This window comes from Nanorana parkeri, unplaced genomic scaffold, assembly GCF_000935625.1.
Source record: "Nanorana parkeri isolate BGI_ZX_2015 unplaced genomic scaffold, ASM93562v1 scaffold68, whole genome shotgun sequence".
NCBI lineage: Eukaryota > Metazoa > Chordata > Amphibia > Anura > Dicroglossidae > Nanorana > Nanorana parkeri.
This window is the reverse complement of record NW_017306336.1, coordinates 2,023,992-2,038,151: the sequence shown is the minus strand read 5'-3', so window position 1 is coordinate 2,038,151 and position 14,160 is coordinate 2,023,992. Positions and strand designations below refer to the sequence as shown.

Sequence of the window (14,160 nt, the reverse complement as noted above, 5' to 3'; positions counted from 1 at the left end):
GAAGGGAAAATTTCCAGGCAGCTGTTGGTGGGATTAGATTCATCTTTTAAATCCTTACCTCTGGTGCGTCTGCTTCTGTGGCAGCAAGCTCGCATTCATCTTGCCTTAGTAAAGATGATTTTGTGGCCTTAATGTCAGTGTTCATGGGTCAGGTTTCTGCCATGTTAGACGTGTCTGTTCACCGTGGCTGTACACGCAGTTCCCATGCTCCAGCCGATTCCCAGTCAGAGGAGGACGCTGCCCGTTCTTTTTCCTGACCAGGATGAGGAGTTGCAGGGAAGTGCTTCTTCTGACTCAGAGGGTTCCTCTTCAGAAGAAATCCCCTCCAGGCAGTTATAGACAAAACTACAGGGTGCTTTTGCACTGTTAACTAACGAGGTCAGGAAATGCCTATTTATTAGCCATCGGGTTGATGACCACCTTAAGAAATGCAAGCTTTCCAGGTTCGAGGAAATTATTTCAGAGAGGTAGATCTAAATGCTTTAAGCATCTACATGCTACTGCAGTGGCGTTGTCTGATTTACTGCTGACTGGGTGACCCCATAGTAGAGTCATCTAATGTAAAAGACAGTTTGATCGTGCACTACTCTAAAACATTAATTGGTAATTTGGCCTCCGCTTTGCACTTGAGCCCCTATGCTGACAACTGACCAGTCACTTCGCTGCTGGCGGTGAAATTGGCATCAGTTGTTACAATTTTCCAGCAAATTGGAAGAAATAACCTCCTGTTTATCAGAGTAGGGAGACTTAGCTATCAAGCCAAGGAGGCTTTGACCATCTGGATCACCTGCATTTGTCTGTCCAGCAAAGCGGGTGACTTGTCCCATTGTTGGAGAAACTCTCTCTCTCTACAGAATCAGAGAATATTGTTGCACAAATGGAACAATGGAATTTTTGTAATGGTTTGACTGGGACCAAGTCTCCCATTTGAACCAGATTCCTTACATCTAACCAGGGGCGTAACTAGAACTTTCAAGGCCCGGTGCAAGAAACCATGAAGGTCCCCTTCCCCCCCAAGGCACCGCATGGTTAACAAGAAGGCTGCCGAAGTCCGCAGCAAGAGCGGAACCTCAGGCAGCCGCTTGTTTAAAATTTTAGTGCGCTGTTCTGTCGAGAATGCTGACCCCGTATCTGCGTTTACGTACAGACGGGATTACCGAGGAAACCGGCATTTATTTACGAAGTATTCATTTGTAATTGTTAATTGTGACCGGTAATAATATGCCGTCCATGGCAGTAAATGATGGATGGCAGTAAATGAAGGATGGAATATTATTAACGATAACAATTAACAATTTAAACAAAATACTTTGTGAAAAAATCCCTGTTTCCTCGATAATACTGGTCTGTGCGCAAGCGCAGATGCTGAGGTGGGCAAATTCAACTTCATCGGCGTTCGACAGAAAACCGGTATCTGCGTTTAGTATCGGGGCATTTACACGAGTATAAGTAATAGTATAAGAAAATGCCCAGTATTAACACTAGTGTATCTCTACTTAAAAATATAATGCATTGCTGGGACTTGTAGTCCTACATAGTTGGTGCTATTCTGCATTGCTGTATAATTATCATACAGCAATGCAGAATACCACCAGCTATGCAGGACTACCTACACCAGCACCCCCCCCGACTTACCTTCCAGCTCCTGCAGGGCCCATTTCCTCATCTCTGCGGCCAGAGCTAAGAGAGGGTCCTCACAGCAGAATGTGCTGTCTGGCGGTGCCTGCAGCACATTCTGCGGGACCAGTGACAGCCTCTCCATCCCTGCCGCCCGTACATGCTGCGGGTGGCAGCGAGGCAGGGAAGGAGCAGCACGATCTGGGGGTGGTGGTGTGTGGGGAGGGATGGGCTCTTCTTCCTCGCTGGGCCCCCCCAAGTGGCCAAACGCCAGGGCCCGGTCGTAATTGCGACCCTGGTAGTTCCGCCAGTGCATCTAACCATAAATAAACGTAAGCAAATCTGTGACAGCAGACATTAAAGCCAGCTTTTACAATGCCACTGTATTACTTATGGATTGTTCAATACTGTCAGGAAATCTGAAGTGGAATATAGAATGCTGTGTTGTTTCATTTGTTTATCTTTCCTTTCTTTTTAATTAATGTCTATGTAAGTGTTTTATTGTGCTACATTTTCTTCAAAATATATAACACTTGTTATGCTGAGATAATGAATGTTTTCCCATTTATTATGTGTTTCAGTGTTAGACAATTTGTATTTTTTATGTGTCAATAAAAATTACTTGATTATTAACATAGAAAGAGAAGAGTTCTAAAACATGCAAACATCTTATTATCACCTACCATCTGTGTATCAGGCTGGACTTTCTGCTGGAGAGCTCTTACATATGCATCTGTACTGTCGTCTACTTCAACCCTTTTCATGGACGAAGAAATAAAAGAAAAGAGAAGAAACAATCACTTAGACAAGGGTGTATAACATGAGTCTTGAACACATTTGAGATTACCTTAATGTAGATTCAAACTGTGTGTAATATACCATTATATTTTCAAACAATTCCCTAATATTTAACAGTTTTTAACATGTCGGATCTGCATTTCAACTCTTATACACTGTCAAAGCTTAAGCCTGGATTCATATCTATTTGTGTTTTTCCACATGCGATTTAATTGAAATCAATGGAAATGCATGCCAATGTGGTTTTTCACCTCATGCAATTTGTATTGAATGTCATCACACCTCATGATGAGATTACGTTCTTTAGGTATGCATTTGGATGCGTCCCGATGCAAAAAACACATCAAACAAAAAAACTTAGAAGCCCAAACCAAATATATCAGAATCAATTAGCCCGTACTATAAGTATGTATAATGTCTTAGTTTAAAAGTGTGATGTGAGAACAAGGAATGCACACAGGTGTGTATTACTAGTTCTCTGTTGCAACTTTGATGTTCTCACAGAACTGGGCAAGGTTAGAAAGAGAAAGCAAGATAAAGTGATTGTTAAAGGCAGTACCGTACTTTTGAAAAAAAGAAAATTTCACTAAGCTAGGTTAAAGTTGATGCCCCAAGGTAGATGCCATTTTTGCAGCACGGCCCTAATACTCGAGAAAATATCAGTGTAGCCAGGATCTTCTAGAATAATGGGAACATTCTACAGGCTGTAGAAAGTAAAAATGACAGAATCATTAGTTGGACACTAGCCACAGCTGCAAGGAGCTTTATATTAAGGTGCCCATACACTGTACGATTATCTACGATAATCGCGGGAAATCCCACGATCGTACGATAATCGTGCAGTGTATGGAAGTCGTGCGACCGTTTCTACTGTACGGTCGCACGTCTTCCGTCGAACAAGCAGGCTGGAAAACCCGCTGAGAATTGTACGATTCTCGGCGGGGTAGTGGCGTGCTTGTTCAACAACTGCCGAACGGGCCGGTGTACGCACGCGCACACTGCCCGTTCAGCATTGCAGTCATCGGAAGCCCGCCCCTCAGCGGGGCGTGGTTGCGATGATCGCAAGTACGATCTGCCTGTCCTGTCCACGGAAAGAGGCAGTGGCATCCAAATAAACACAAAGAGTGCCCTCTCCTTCCTATGAACGGGCTTCGGACATAGAGATGGCAAGACGATGTCCTCATTCAGATGAAATGCGGAAACCACCTTAGGCAACAAGGACAGCCGAGGACGCAGATGAATGAAGAACCATGAAGGTCTACGAAGGACCAATAACGGCGACCTGCCAGACAAAGCTGCCAACTCCAAAACCCTTCGAACGGAGGTGATCACTACCAAAAAGACCACTTTTTTGGACAAATTTTGAGCCGAATTGCCCAAAGCTCCAGCACATTGATCGATAGACGAGACTCCTCCAACGACCAACGCCTCTGCGTCATCCAGATGCCAATGACTCCCCCCAGCCCAGAAGGCTGGCATCCATGGTGACCACCGTCCAAGCGCAGGGGAAGAAAGGATTTCCCTGACACCAGAGCCGGAGACCGAAGCCACCAAACGAGGGAAGCCCTCGTCGCCCGAACAGCCCTGTCCAGTGACAAGGGAGACTCGTCCCACTGCAACAAGATTTCCCCCTGTAGAGGCATAGTGTGGTGTTGTGCTTAAGGCACCTCCTCGAAGGAGGCTACCATGAGGCCCAGAACCTGCACGCAGAAGCAGATTGTCGACCACCGAGCATGAGAACGAAGTTTCCGGATTTTTTCCGGCGGGAGGAAAATCCAGGCCAAGACAGTGTTAAGAATCAGGCCCAGATATTCCAGACGGGTGGATGGCACCTGAACTTCCTGAAGTTCAGAATCTATCCGAACTCTTACAAGGACCGCACGATCCGCCATCAGAGAAGAATGCAACTCTGCCTTTAAGAGAAGGTTGTCCAGGTACCCGACAATCAAGATCCCCGGCAGCGCAACAAAGCTAGAATCGGGGCCAACACCATGGTGAACACTCGAGGGGCCGACGCCAGACAGAATGGCAGAGCGACAAACTGGAAGTGTTCCTCTCCCACCGCAAAACGAAGGTAACGCTGATGGGAGAGACAAATGGGGACATAAATGTAGGCATCCTGGATGTCGATGGAGGCCAGAAAATCCCCTTGATGGATACACGCCACCACGGATCTGATACACGCCACCACGGATCTGAAAGATTCTATCCGAAACCTGCAAACCCACAGAAAGGTGTTCAACCGTTTGAGGTCTAGGATGGGTCAATTCCCCTCTTTCTTTGGCACGGTAAATAGATTTGAATAAAACCCTTTGAACCTCTTAGAGGAGGGCACGGGGACGATCACTCCCTGAAACAAGAGGTCCGCCACCTGCAGTGAAGATTGGCGGGCTTTGCGGAGAATGGTCGTATGTTGGAACGATAAAACCTGTCCCCGGGACGAGACATAAATTATATCTTGTAGCCCGAAGAAGCCAGCTCTCGCACCTAGGTGTCAGAGACATGGGACAACCAAAGATATGAAGACAGAGATGGGGGAAGACCTTCATACGGAAGGGGGTATGGAAGACTTCCGCTGCCAGGGCCTGGGAAGGTGGAGGCTTGTGGAACTTACCGACCTTCTACAAGAGGGGGCTGAAAAGGCCGCTTGTGAGCGGAGAAGGAGGGACCAGGCTTTTGGCGCTGATCCCTAGGCTTCTTAGCTTGAGTCAGGAAGGCACTCTTACCGTCCGTCAGATCCTTAATGATCTCATCCAGCGTGGCTACAAACAAACGATCACCGTTAAAGGGAAGCTCCGTCAGGGCCTTCTTGGAGGCTTGATCAGCCGACCAGCAATTAAGCCAAAGCAGTCGGCGAAGCGTAACCGCCGACACCTTTGATACCAGAGGTACAGCATACAAGGCCGAGTTGCAAACATATTTCAGGCCCTGCACCAACTGTTCAACCAGCTCAATATAGGTGGGAGAAATATTTCCTCGGCAAGACCCTAGTATAACATAACATTACATTTTAGCCCATTCTGTCAGAGTCTGGGAGACTAATACCGAGGCCAAAACCGGACACACAAGAGCACCCGAAACTGAATACATAGTTCGTAACACAGCCTCCGCGTTCCTATCCGTGGGACCCCGAAAGGAAGGAGAATCCTCCACTGGAATAACAGTAGCTTTGTTCAGCCGTGAAACTGGAGGATCCACTGCAGGAGGAGCCGCCCACTTTGACCACCGTCCCCACCCCCTGCTGAATAGCTAGTCCAGGAAGTGACGTCACAGAAAGGGCACTTCAGCACTTAACCAAAATGGCGGCCGCGTCTTCCAGCAAGGCTGCAACAGAAGCCGGGGGCTCGATTAGCCCGTGCACATGTGGCCGGGAGGAAGGAATAATGCAGCCGCTGAGCCACACTGCATCACGGACCAGACACACAGCGATCCCCCAGGCCCAACACCAGGCAAGCCACCCGAAGGGGAAGGAGGGCTGCGGTGTGGAACCCGCGGACCCCCACATACAAGACCACCAGAGCCCCCAGGCACTCCCCAGCCCATGGATCTGGTCACACCGACCGAGGCAAACAGGGAAGACCCCCCAGTCCCACTGCACAGACCCAGGTCAACACCTATATACATACCACCCATGGGGGAGACGCTGAGCCCTTGCTACCTCAGCCTCCGCTATCACTCGAGAGTCCACACGTGAGCAGAGTCGGCCAAGAAAACAGGATGTGCAGGGACGGTGGGCAGTGAATTAATCTCATTGTGAATTAATCTCACTATTACTGCTTGATAAATTAATAAATTTTTGGTTATTATCAGGCTGCTTCAAACTTCAGAACAGCCGATAATAAGTTAGTGACACTGATCCTGCAGTAGTTCAGGATTCAGCTGCCACTAGTTTTCTGATTGTTCCAACAACCATCAGAAAACTAAAACATTCTTCTTTCAGGGATACATTGTGTATCTATTCCTGAAAGTGAAAAAAAAAAAAGCCAGTATAGCTTGAGAGAGATATCTCTCGATCTATACGAGCTGTCAGAATGCTGGCTTTTGCCAGCATGTGTGCCCGCTCTGCTTTGACTCTCAGACACCCGATATTAAGGTATCGGGTGTCTGTAAAAGGTTAACCCTTTCATTAATGGATGCTGTGTGTTTGGTATTCAGTAGATTTTCAGATGCCTCTATACTGAGGGATACATTAATGAATGGTAACCGTTGATTCCCAGCGGTTACCAGCCTTCTAGTGCAGCAAATAACAGTGTGCGTCTCCCATCACGAAGGGGTGTGTGCCCAGCCCTTAGGCACACACCTTACAACCATCGCAAGATGACCGCAATGCTGAACGGGCAGTGTGCGCTTGCGCACACCGGCCCGTCCGGCTTTTATCTTACGAACATGCTACACACCCGCCGAAAATCGAACATGTTCGTAAGATAAAAGTCGTGCGACCTTACAGTAGTAGAGGTTGCACGGCTTCCACACACCTTACGATAATCGTACGATCGCGGGATTTCCCACGATTATCGTAAGGTGTGTGGGCACCTTTAGAAATCTCCAGAGACCCAGATCCCAGTTATACTCCAGAAAACCCAGAAGGAACTGGAAACCCAGCTCCTTCCCTGTAACACTACATGTATTCTGGACACTCTCAGCCCGTCTGGCCGAGAGTTCTGGGCGCCAAACACACCAATGTATGGCTCACTTTCATTAATTACATATATCAAATTGTTTTCATGATGGTCATTGTTACACCTTAGACTAGTTTGGTCTATGTTACTATACCAGGACTACTATGCAAGTCTGTGCCCCTTTCTGGGTTTACATGTGATAACAGCCATTTGCTCACCCGGGGAGCTGTTTTTGCACTCCATCACACACCCGTGGAAGGACAAGCCCCCTTCTTTTTCGGGGGCATTTACTGACAGGAGAGATGGCTGTTACCATGTGGGATGTTTCTATATTTTTGTTACTAACTGGGGCTGTCTCCCTGAGCAAGCCTTGTCCCCTCCCTCAGCGATCCCTCATCGCAGAGAGACTTACCCTAACCTTAGAGACATTCTGGTTTTATATAGATATTTAATGTGTTAGCTTATGTATGACACCACTAAAGTCCCAACTCTTTGTCTAATAGTTTGTAATTGATTTCTGGGATGCGGTGACAATCAGTTCCACTATACCGGTGTTCATTTTGAAGGCAAATTTCGATTCAGTTTTAGTCATAGTCTTTTGACTAAAATGCCAGGATGGAAATGGAAGTCCAAAGAGATTAGTTCTGATTGGATCTCTTTCCAAATCGTCTCTCCCTAACATTTTAGTCTAGTTTTAGTCAACTAAAATGTTAGTATATTTTAATTATAGTTTTAGTCATCATGACTTAGTTTTTTATTTTTAGTCTAGTTTTAGTCACTGAAAAAAAGTGTTGTTGACAAAAACTATGACGAAAACTATTAGTCGATGAAATTAACAATGCATTATAGAGCATTTATCCATAGCTAGGAGTCTTGATTGCAGCAAAAAAAATTATTGTGAAGAAATCTGAAAATGCTTCAGTTTCTCTCAGAGCAGAGAGAAAATGTCCATCTCCAAAGTACACTAGCAAAAAACTGAGGCATGCGGAGATCGGAAAAGGGTTACCCTGGACTGGCCTACAATTTTTTTTGTTTGCCAATTTCCAATACTCCAGGCTGCAGTAAAACCTGACTGTATCAAAGTACATCCCTCAATGGAAAGAGAAAAAAATATAATTTTTACTTTTGTTTTTAAATGTTCATGCCAGGATCTCAAAGCAACCATACATGCAAGTAACATACATATTAATTCAGTTAACATTCTTTTATGAATGGCAGATGGTAAAAATCAAATCTAATACAAAGATACACAATGCAGGTCGGACAATAGCATATACTACCCATACACTTTTCTGAAAACTTGAGCAACACTTACATGATTGCTTTACTCATTCTAATCCCCATTTGTTGTGATGCTTTGAACAAATTCTGTGTTAGAGTATTAGCTGCATCATAGTTTCTCCGAGCATATATCAACAACCAGTTATCCAGGTGTTTAACATGGATTAGGGTGGGTCCTTTTAATTCTCTTGACCAGTCTGCAGACTGGGGATTATACTCTACCTACAAAGAATTATTAAAAAATAATTAAAATTAAGAAAAGTAATACAAATACTTGTTCACTTCTTTTAACAGACATAAAATACTAGTCAGTATAGGTAAGCTAATTAAAGTGGACCTTTAACCCTGATTTAAAATCATCTTACATTCATTAGTTAAACAAACTTGCTTATCATTTACTTACAAATAGAGTTAATTTACTTCCTGGTCCACTTCTGGCAGAAAATATGTAATGTGCCAAGGTACTGCATCCTGGGAAGGTTACATCAGCAGAGGATTGCTGGGAAATCTAATCTGTTATCTCGTGAGACATGCACATGAACTTACTGTTCATGTGCATCCAGTTGCTATGTTTATTACGTAATTCAAACTCAATAAAGATTTACATGCTTAAAAAAAAATCTAGGGAAGAATAAGGTTTCATTGACATGTTCGCTGCCCAAATCAGTGTACTTTGGGCAGTGTATGCCCAGCTTATGATCTTCTGCGGCTGCTCAGCCTATACAAATCTTACAGGATCCACAGCTTTCTTTGGCTGTTTACATGTAATCACAAATAGCGACAGATGAGCAGCCACTCTATGCAATTTGTGTGAGGGCTGCACAACTTCATCTACTCGCTCCATGGGAAAATACAAGCAAACAGACAAAGAAAACTGCAGCTCCTGTCATAGATTTGTACAGGCTGAGCAGCCAGAACTAATTGCAAACACCTGGCCATAGTAAAGGTGCCCATACACCTTACAATTATCTGCAGATGTTCTGTGGTCAGATGGAAAAAGTGCAACAGATTGGCCCAGGTGGAGATTACTCCATCCACACAGTTTAGCATAGATGGAGGAATAAGGTGCAACAGATTCCTCCATCTGACCATAGAAAATCTGCAGATAATTGTAAAGTGTATGGCCAGCTTTATATACTGATTTAGGTGGTAGGGGTTTTTCCAGCTGTCTGATAAGAAAGCTGAGCAATCAGGCCAGGGTCTACTTCATTCTTAAGGTGCCCATACACCCTGCGATTATCGTACGATAATCGTGGGAAATCCCGTGATCGTACGATAATCGCAAGGTGTATGGAAGAAGTGACCGTTTTTACTGTATGGTCGCACGTCTTTTGTCGAACCAGCAGCTAGAAAACCCGCTGAGGATCGTACGATTTTCTAGCCTGCTCGTTCGACAACTGCGGAACGGGCCGGTGTGTGCACGCGCACACTGCCCGTTCAGCATTGGGCTCATCGGAAGCCCGCCCCTCAGCGGGGCGGGCTTTCGAAGATCGCAAGTACGATCTGCTTGTCCAAGATGGGCAGATCGTACGAACTTTTAATCAGCTTACGACCATCGCAAGACAAAAGTCTTGCGATGGTTGTAAGGTGTATGGGCACCTTTAGAGGCAGACACATCGGTTTGCTTAGGAATGAAACCCAAACAGAAGAGTAAAGGGCTGAGATGTACTGAAAAGAGATGGGATGAGGGGAAGTGTATTGGAAAGGTTGTTCCTCAAAAACTCAGATTCTCCTGCAAATGAGAGATGGGTACATCCCTAGCTAATAGTGGGGGGCAAAGGGGCAAAACATGAAGCAAAGCAGAGACAGCAGTTAGAAAAGAACGCCTGGGTTGAGAAAAACCAAAGGGAGTAGGGAAAATGTGTTAATCTGTGCAGTGGCACGGGGTAGATGGTGCACAGTTGACAAGAGCTAACATGTCAAACTAAGGGGGTGCTATCTGAACCTACATTAGATGCATATAGGTCAAACTATCCAAAGACCCACAAGGAATAATCCCCAACCATCTCCCCAATTTGGAAATTGGGGGCACACCTTAATGCTGAAGATCTCTGAGGGTAAAGCAGGCTTTTTGCTTCTAGCCTTGCGGGCTGCTGGAGAACCAGGCTTAGAGAATCTGAGTGTTGCTACTGCAGGACTGTGAAGGAAGGATGGTACTCAGCTGATCTTTCCTTAGACTTCTAACGCTAAGCAGTGAATGCTCTGACCTCTGGTAAAATCCTCAATTATGATAGTCAAGGGTAGGTCCAAAGAGATGTCTCTCTTTGAAGAATAAGCAAGTCAGATAAACTTGGATATGACATCTTCATCCTAATACCTTAACCAGTGTGCTCGGTGCATTTGTATGGACAACAGACCTATACAGTACACAAACTGAAATGCAAGGCTCAGACATCTGCTCCACATGCTCTATCAGGAAGCTGTTCACTATGGTGGTGGAAATCCTTTTTCAGGGATTAAACCCATTCTAACACAATTTGACAGATTAGGGTTACAGTCAGAACAGGGCAAAGACTGTAAGCATAAAAAAGCAGGATTTTTGACTTACCAGTACAATTAGTTTTGTGGCGTACACTACTGGACACAGGCATTTCAGAGACATATATAATACCACCCCTTCCAGGAAATCCTCAGTTTTGTCAGCAAGCAACGGACGATAAAAAGGGGTGGGTGCTGTGTCCTGTACTGTACTCCAGAAATTGATTTTACTGGGAAGTCAAAAATTCTATTTTCTGGATCATAAAGTTACTGGTCACAGACAATTCAGAGGTAAAAGGAACATCCTAAAGCAATACACTAAAGGGGTGGGTAACATAAAAGAAAAGAAAAAACCCGCTAACAGGGCCCAACAAACAAACTTATGGAAAAGCCACTCAGACAGCAGCCAGCAGATGCCACACTGTCCTGCGCAAATGTGTCTCAGCCCCCAGAAGAAGACAAATTAGGAGCACCACCCCCCAGCCATCACTGTGCATGAGCCAACCAGCCTATGGTGATGAAAGATGGCCAGAGAGGCAAGTTAAGCATAGCCAGCTGGGGGGAGGGGTTGTGTAAAGTGCATATTGCAGAGTAGCTCCTTTGGGGAAGGGTATGTAGAGGGGTGAATTGAACCATTTACTCACTAATCACTAGCTGCTAGTTAGGGACATCCATGAGGATCAGTGGAGGATTACCCACGCAACCTCAGCTTCGTTTGCCTCGTAAGAGCCTACACCATCCTCCAGGGGGTCTTCAGGTACTGGGTGACACCATGTGGATACGCCACTGCTCAGGACATGTATAGCACCCTGTGACTAACCAAATATATTGCACCAAATACCAAGGTGGACGCCAAACGCAGGACCCAGTCTACAAAGTAACATTGCAGGCCAGCCCCGCTTCTTCAGAACAGCGGGGTCTAGATATGGCCAGGAAAGGTCTTTGCAGCTGTAGAAGCTCTGAAAGACTCAAGGCTGGAGACAGCAAGCTCATCCTGCAGATGCAGAGTAATATGTACCGCAACAATAAGGGATAAAAGGGGCATTACCTTGGATGTCTCTTGTACATCTGAGGTAAAAGCAGGAAACTGATTCCTTAAAAACAATCTCATCATATAGACTCAGAAATGCTAACTGCAACCAGAGGTCCACACTCTTCTAAGGCTGCAGGGAGATCAGAAAATGACTTTGCAGGGAAAAGTGTGGTAGTACTTTAGCGCTTGTTCACACCGAATGCGGTGCGCTCCAGAGCGGTAGCTGCCGGTACGCACCGCAATCGCTCACAACTTCCCCCTACGTTTTGGGGCGATAGGGGGCTTGGCGGTGCATTGAATTCAAAGACATCGCTTCCACGCCCCCTGCGATCGGATGTGTGGCAAAACTTTGCCTGCGTTCCGTTCCACTGCAAACACAAAAAATGGAGCAAGCAGCATTTTTTTGCGTTTGCAGTGGAACGGAACGCAGGCAAAGCACATAATTCCCTGGTGATCTAGTGGTTGATTAGTAAGGTCTGGTGTAGACCTTACTAATCCATCCTTTCGGCAGGAGCTCAGCGTTCCGGGCAAAAGAAACTGAGCGCACAGCCAGCATCAGCTATGTGGTCTGCATCTGACAGAGATGAAGAACAAATAGCTGCACACGCAAGTCAGGTACGCGGTCTGTGACCACATACTTGACATGTCAGCAGGCCACATAGTACAGGTTTGTGGGCCGCAAGTAGCCCACGGGCCAGTACTTTGAGAACCCTTGTCTAGATACAAACATGTTGTGACCGTGTGGGTACCATACAATAAAGCTCAGTGTACGAGGCAAAGCCTCAGGTACTTTCAACTCCAGGAGGCTCATACTCAACTAAAGTCACTGTAGTTGGGCAGTAGGAACAGACCGGAGATTGGAGTGCCACATTTCTGTTTAGCAAAGCAGAAGCTTACTTTAAGCTGAATTGCGGAAAAAAAGAGTGCAGAATGAGTGTAAAACTTCACCCAGCGAAAAAAGCCAGGACTCAGTCCCTCAATATGAACCCATTCCATGGTAAATGCTGAGGAAAGTAGGAAATTCATAGGAGCCCAATGGTGCCAATTACGAGGTTTCTCCAATCGATCAGCAAGGTTGGCCTACTCAGAAAGCAAGTTTTCAGAGACTGGACAAGTGCAGATGCAATGGCAATTATATGCACTATGTGGAAATACTTACATGTCTATTTGACAGCAAAATTCTCTCAGGAGGAGCAACTCTTCCAGAAAAAGACGTCAAATTAGTGTCAAAGTTGAGACCCCAGTCTTTGAGTTCTTTCTGAACATTATCATCCCTGCAGACACAGTACAATGTTACAATTCAGTTGCCTTATTTTACAATTTGTTGCGTAGATATTTCTTCCATATATCAAGCTGCCTAGTATGCACTGGTATACATTCGGCTCGGATGTTCTGCTCAGTCCCTCAGAGGGACCGAGCAGAGCAAAAAAATAGTTAAAAAAGTTTAAAAAAGTAAATAGAAAACGATTGTGCGGAGCTAGCAGTGACAGCTAGCTCCGCCCAATAGTTTTCTATTGTCCGGCGGCTCTGCAGCGTCAAAAAAACAAAAACAAAATCTCCCGGGCACTCTGGGAGCCTTTCGCTCCAGGCCGCCCAGGAGAGAAACACTGATTTTTCTTTATCTTGACACGGAGCCATGTCAGAATAGAAAAAAAAAACAAGGTTTTGGCCTTTGGAATGCATTGCTAGATTCCTATTGGCTATTTCAATTTGCAATAGCCAATAGTAAACTAGCTTTGTACCCGCCCTCTGCTGATGGACCTGATGGAGAACTGCAGCAGAGGGCGGGTACAATGCTAGTTTACTAGTGTAAGATTACATCCGATTTCTGTGGGTGATTTTTTTTGCAGCTGTGGTTGCCACTGTTTTATTGAATATGCAGGTTTCACCAAAATGATAAACTTTAAAAAAAAAATTTTATTAAAATGAATGCAGAATTGAAGGGAAAAACATCTTACTTGTGAATGTAATCCAAAAATTTTGAGACTTGCTTTTCTCTTTGCTCAGGGGCTAGCCTAGTATGAATTGCTAGGTCTTTCATTACAGTAAAATCACTTCTCATTCTGTCAGTTAAACCTTTCAAATAAAAAGAAACGTATTACATAACATGCTTATAAAAATGTCCAATAAAATAACTAGCGTTTAAAAAAAAAATACATCTTACTTGTGAATGTAATCCAAAAATTTTGAGACTTGCTTTTCTCTTTGCTCAGGGGCTAGCCTAGTATGAATTGCTAGGTCTTTCATTACAGTAAAATCACTTCTCATTCTGTCAGTTAAACCTTTCAAATAAAAAGAAACGTATTACATAACATGCTTATAAAAATGTCCAAT

The 14,160-nt window shown here is 45.0% G+C and overlaps 1 protein-coding gene across 1 annotated transcript in view; it reads right to left on the bottom strand.

The window, feature by feature from the left end:
- The window catches only part of PIWIL1 (piwi like RNA-mediated gene silencing 1), a 98,942-nt gene that overhangs the window by 28,417 nt on the left and 56,365 nt on the right, over positions 1-14,160 (bottom strand). Inside the window, exons 11-14 of the mRNA XM_018576481.1 lie at positions 13,991-14,108; positions 12,986-13,100; positions 8,350-8,537; positions 2,301-2,373 (exon numbers count right to left, since the gene is read on the bottom strand). Of these exons, the coding sequence (XP_018431983.1) occupies positions 2,301-2,373; positions 8,350-8,537; positions 12,986-13,100; positions 13,991-14,108 (494 nt within the window). The remainder of the gene's footprint in view (positions 1-2,300; positions 2,374-8,349; positions 8,538-12,985; positions 13,101-13,990; positions 14,109-14,160) is intronic.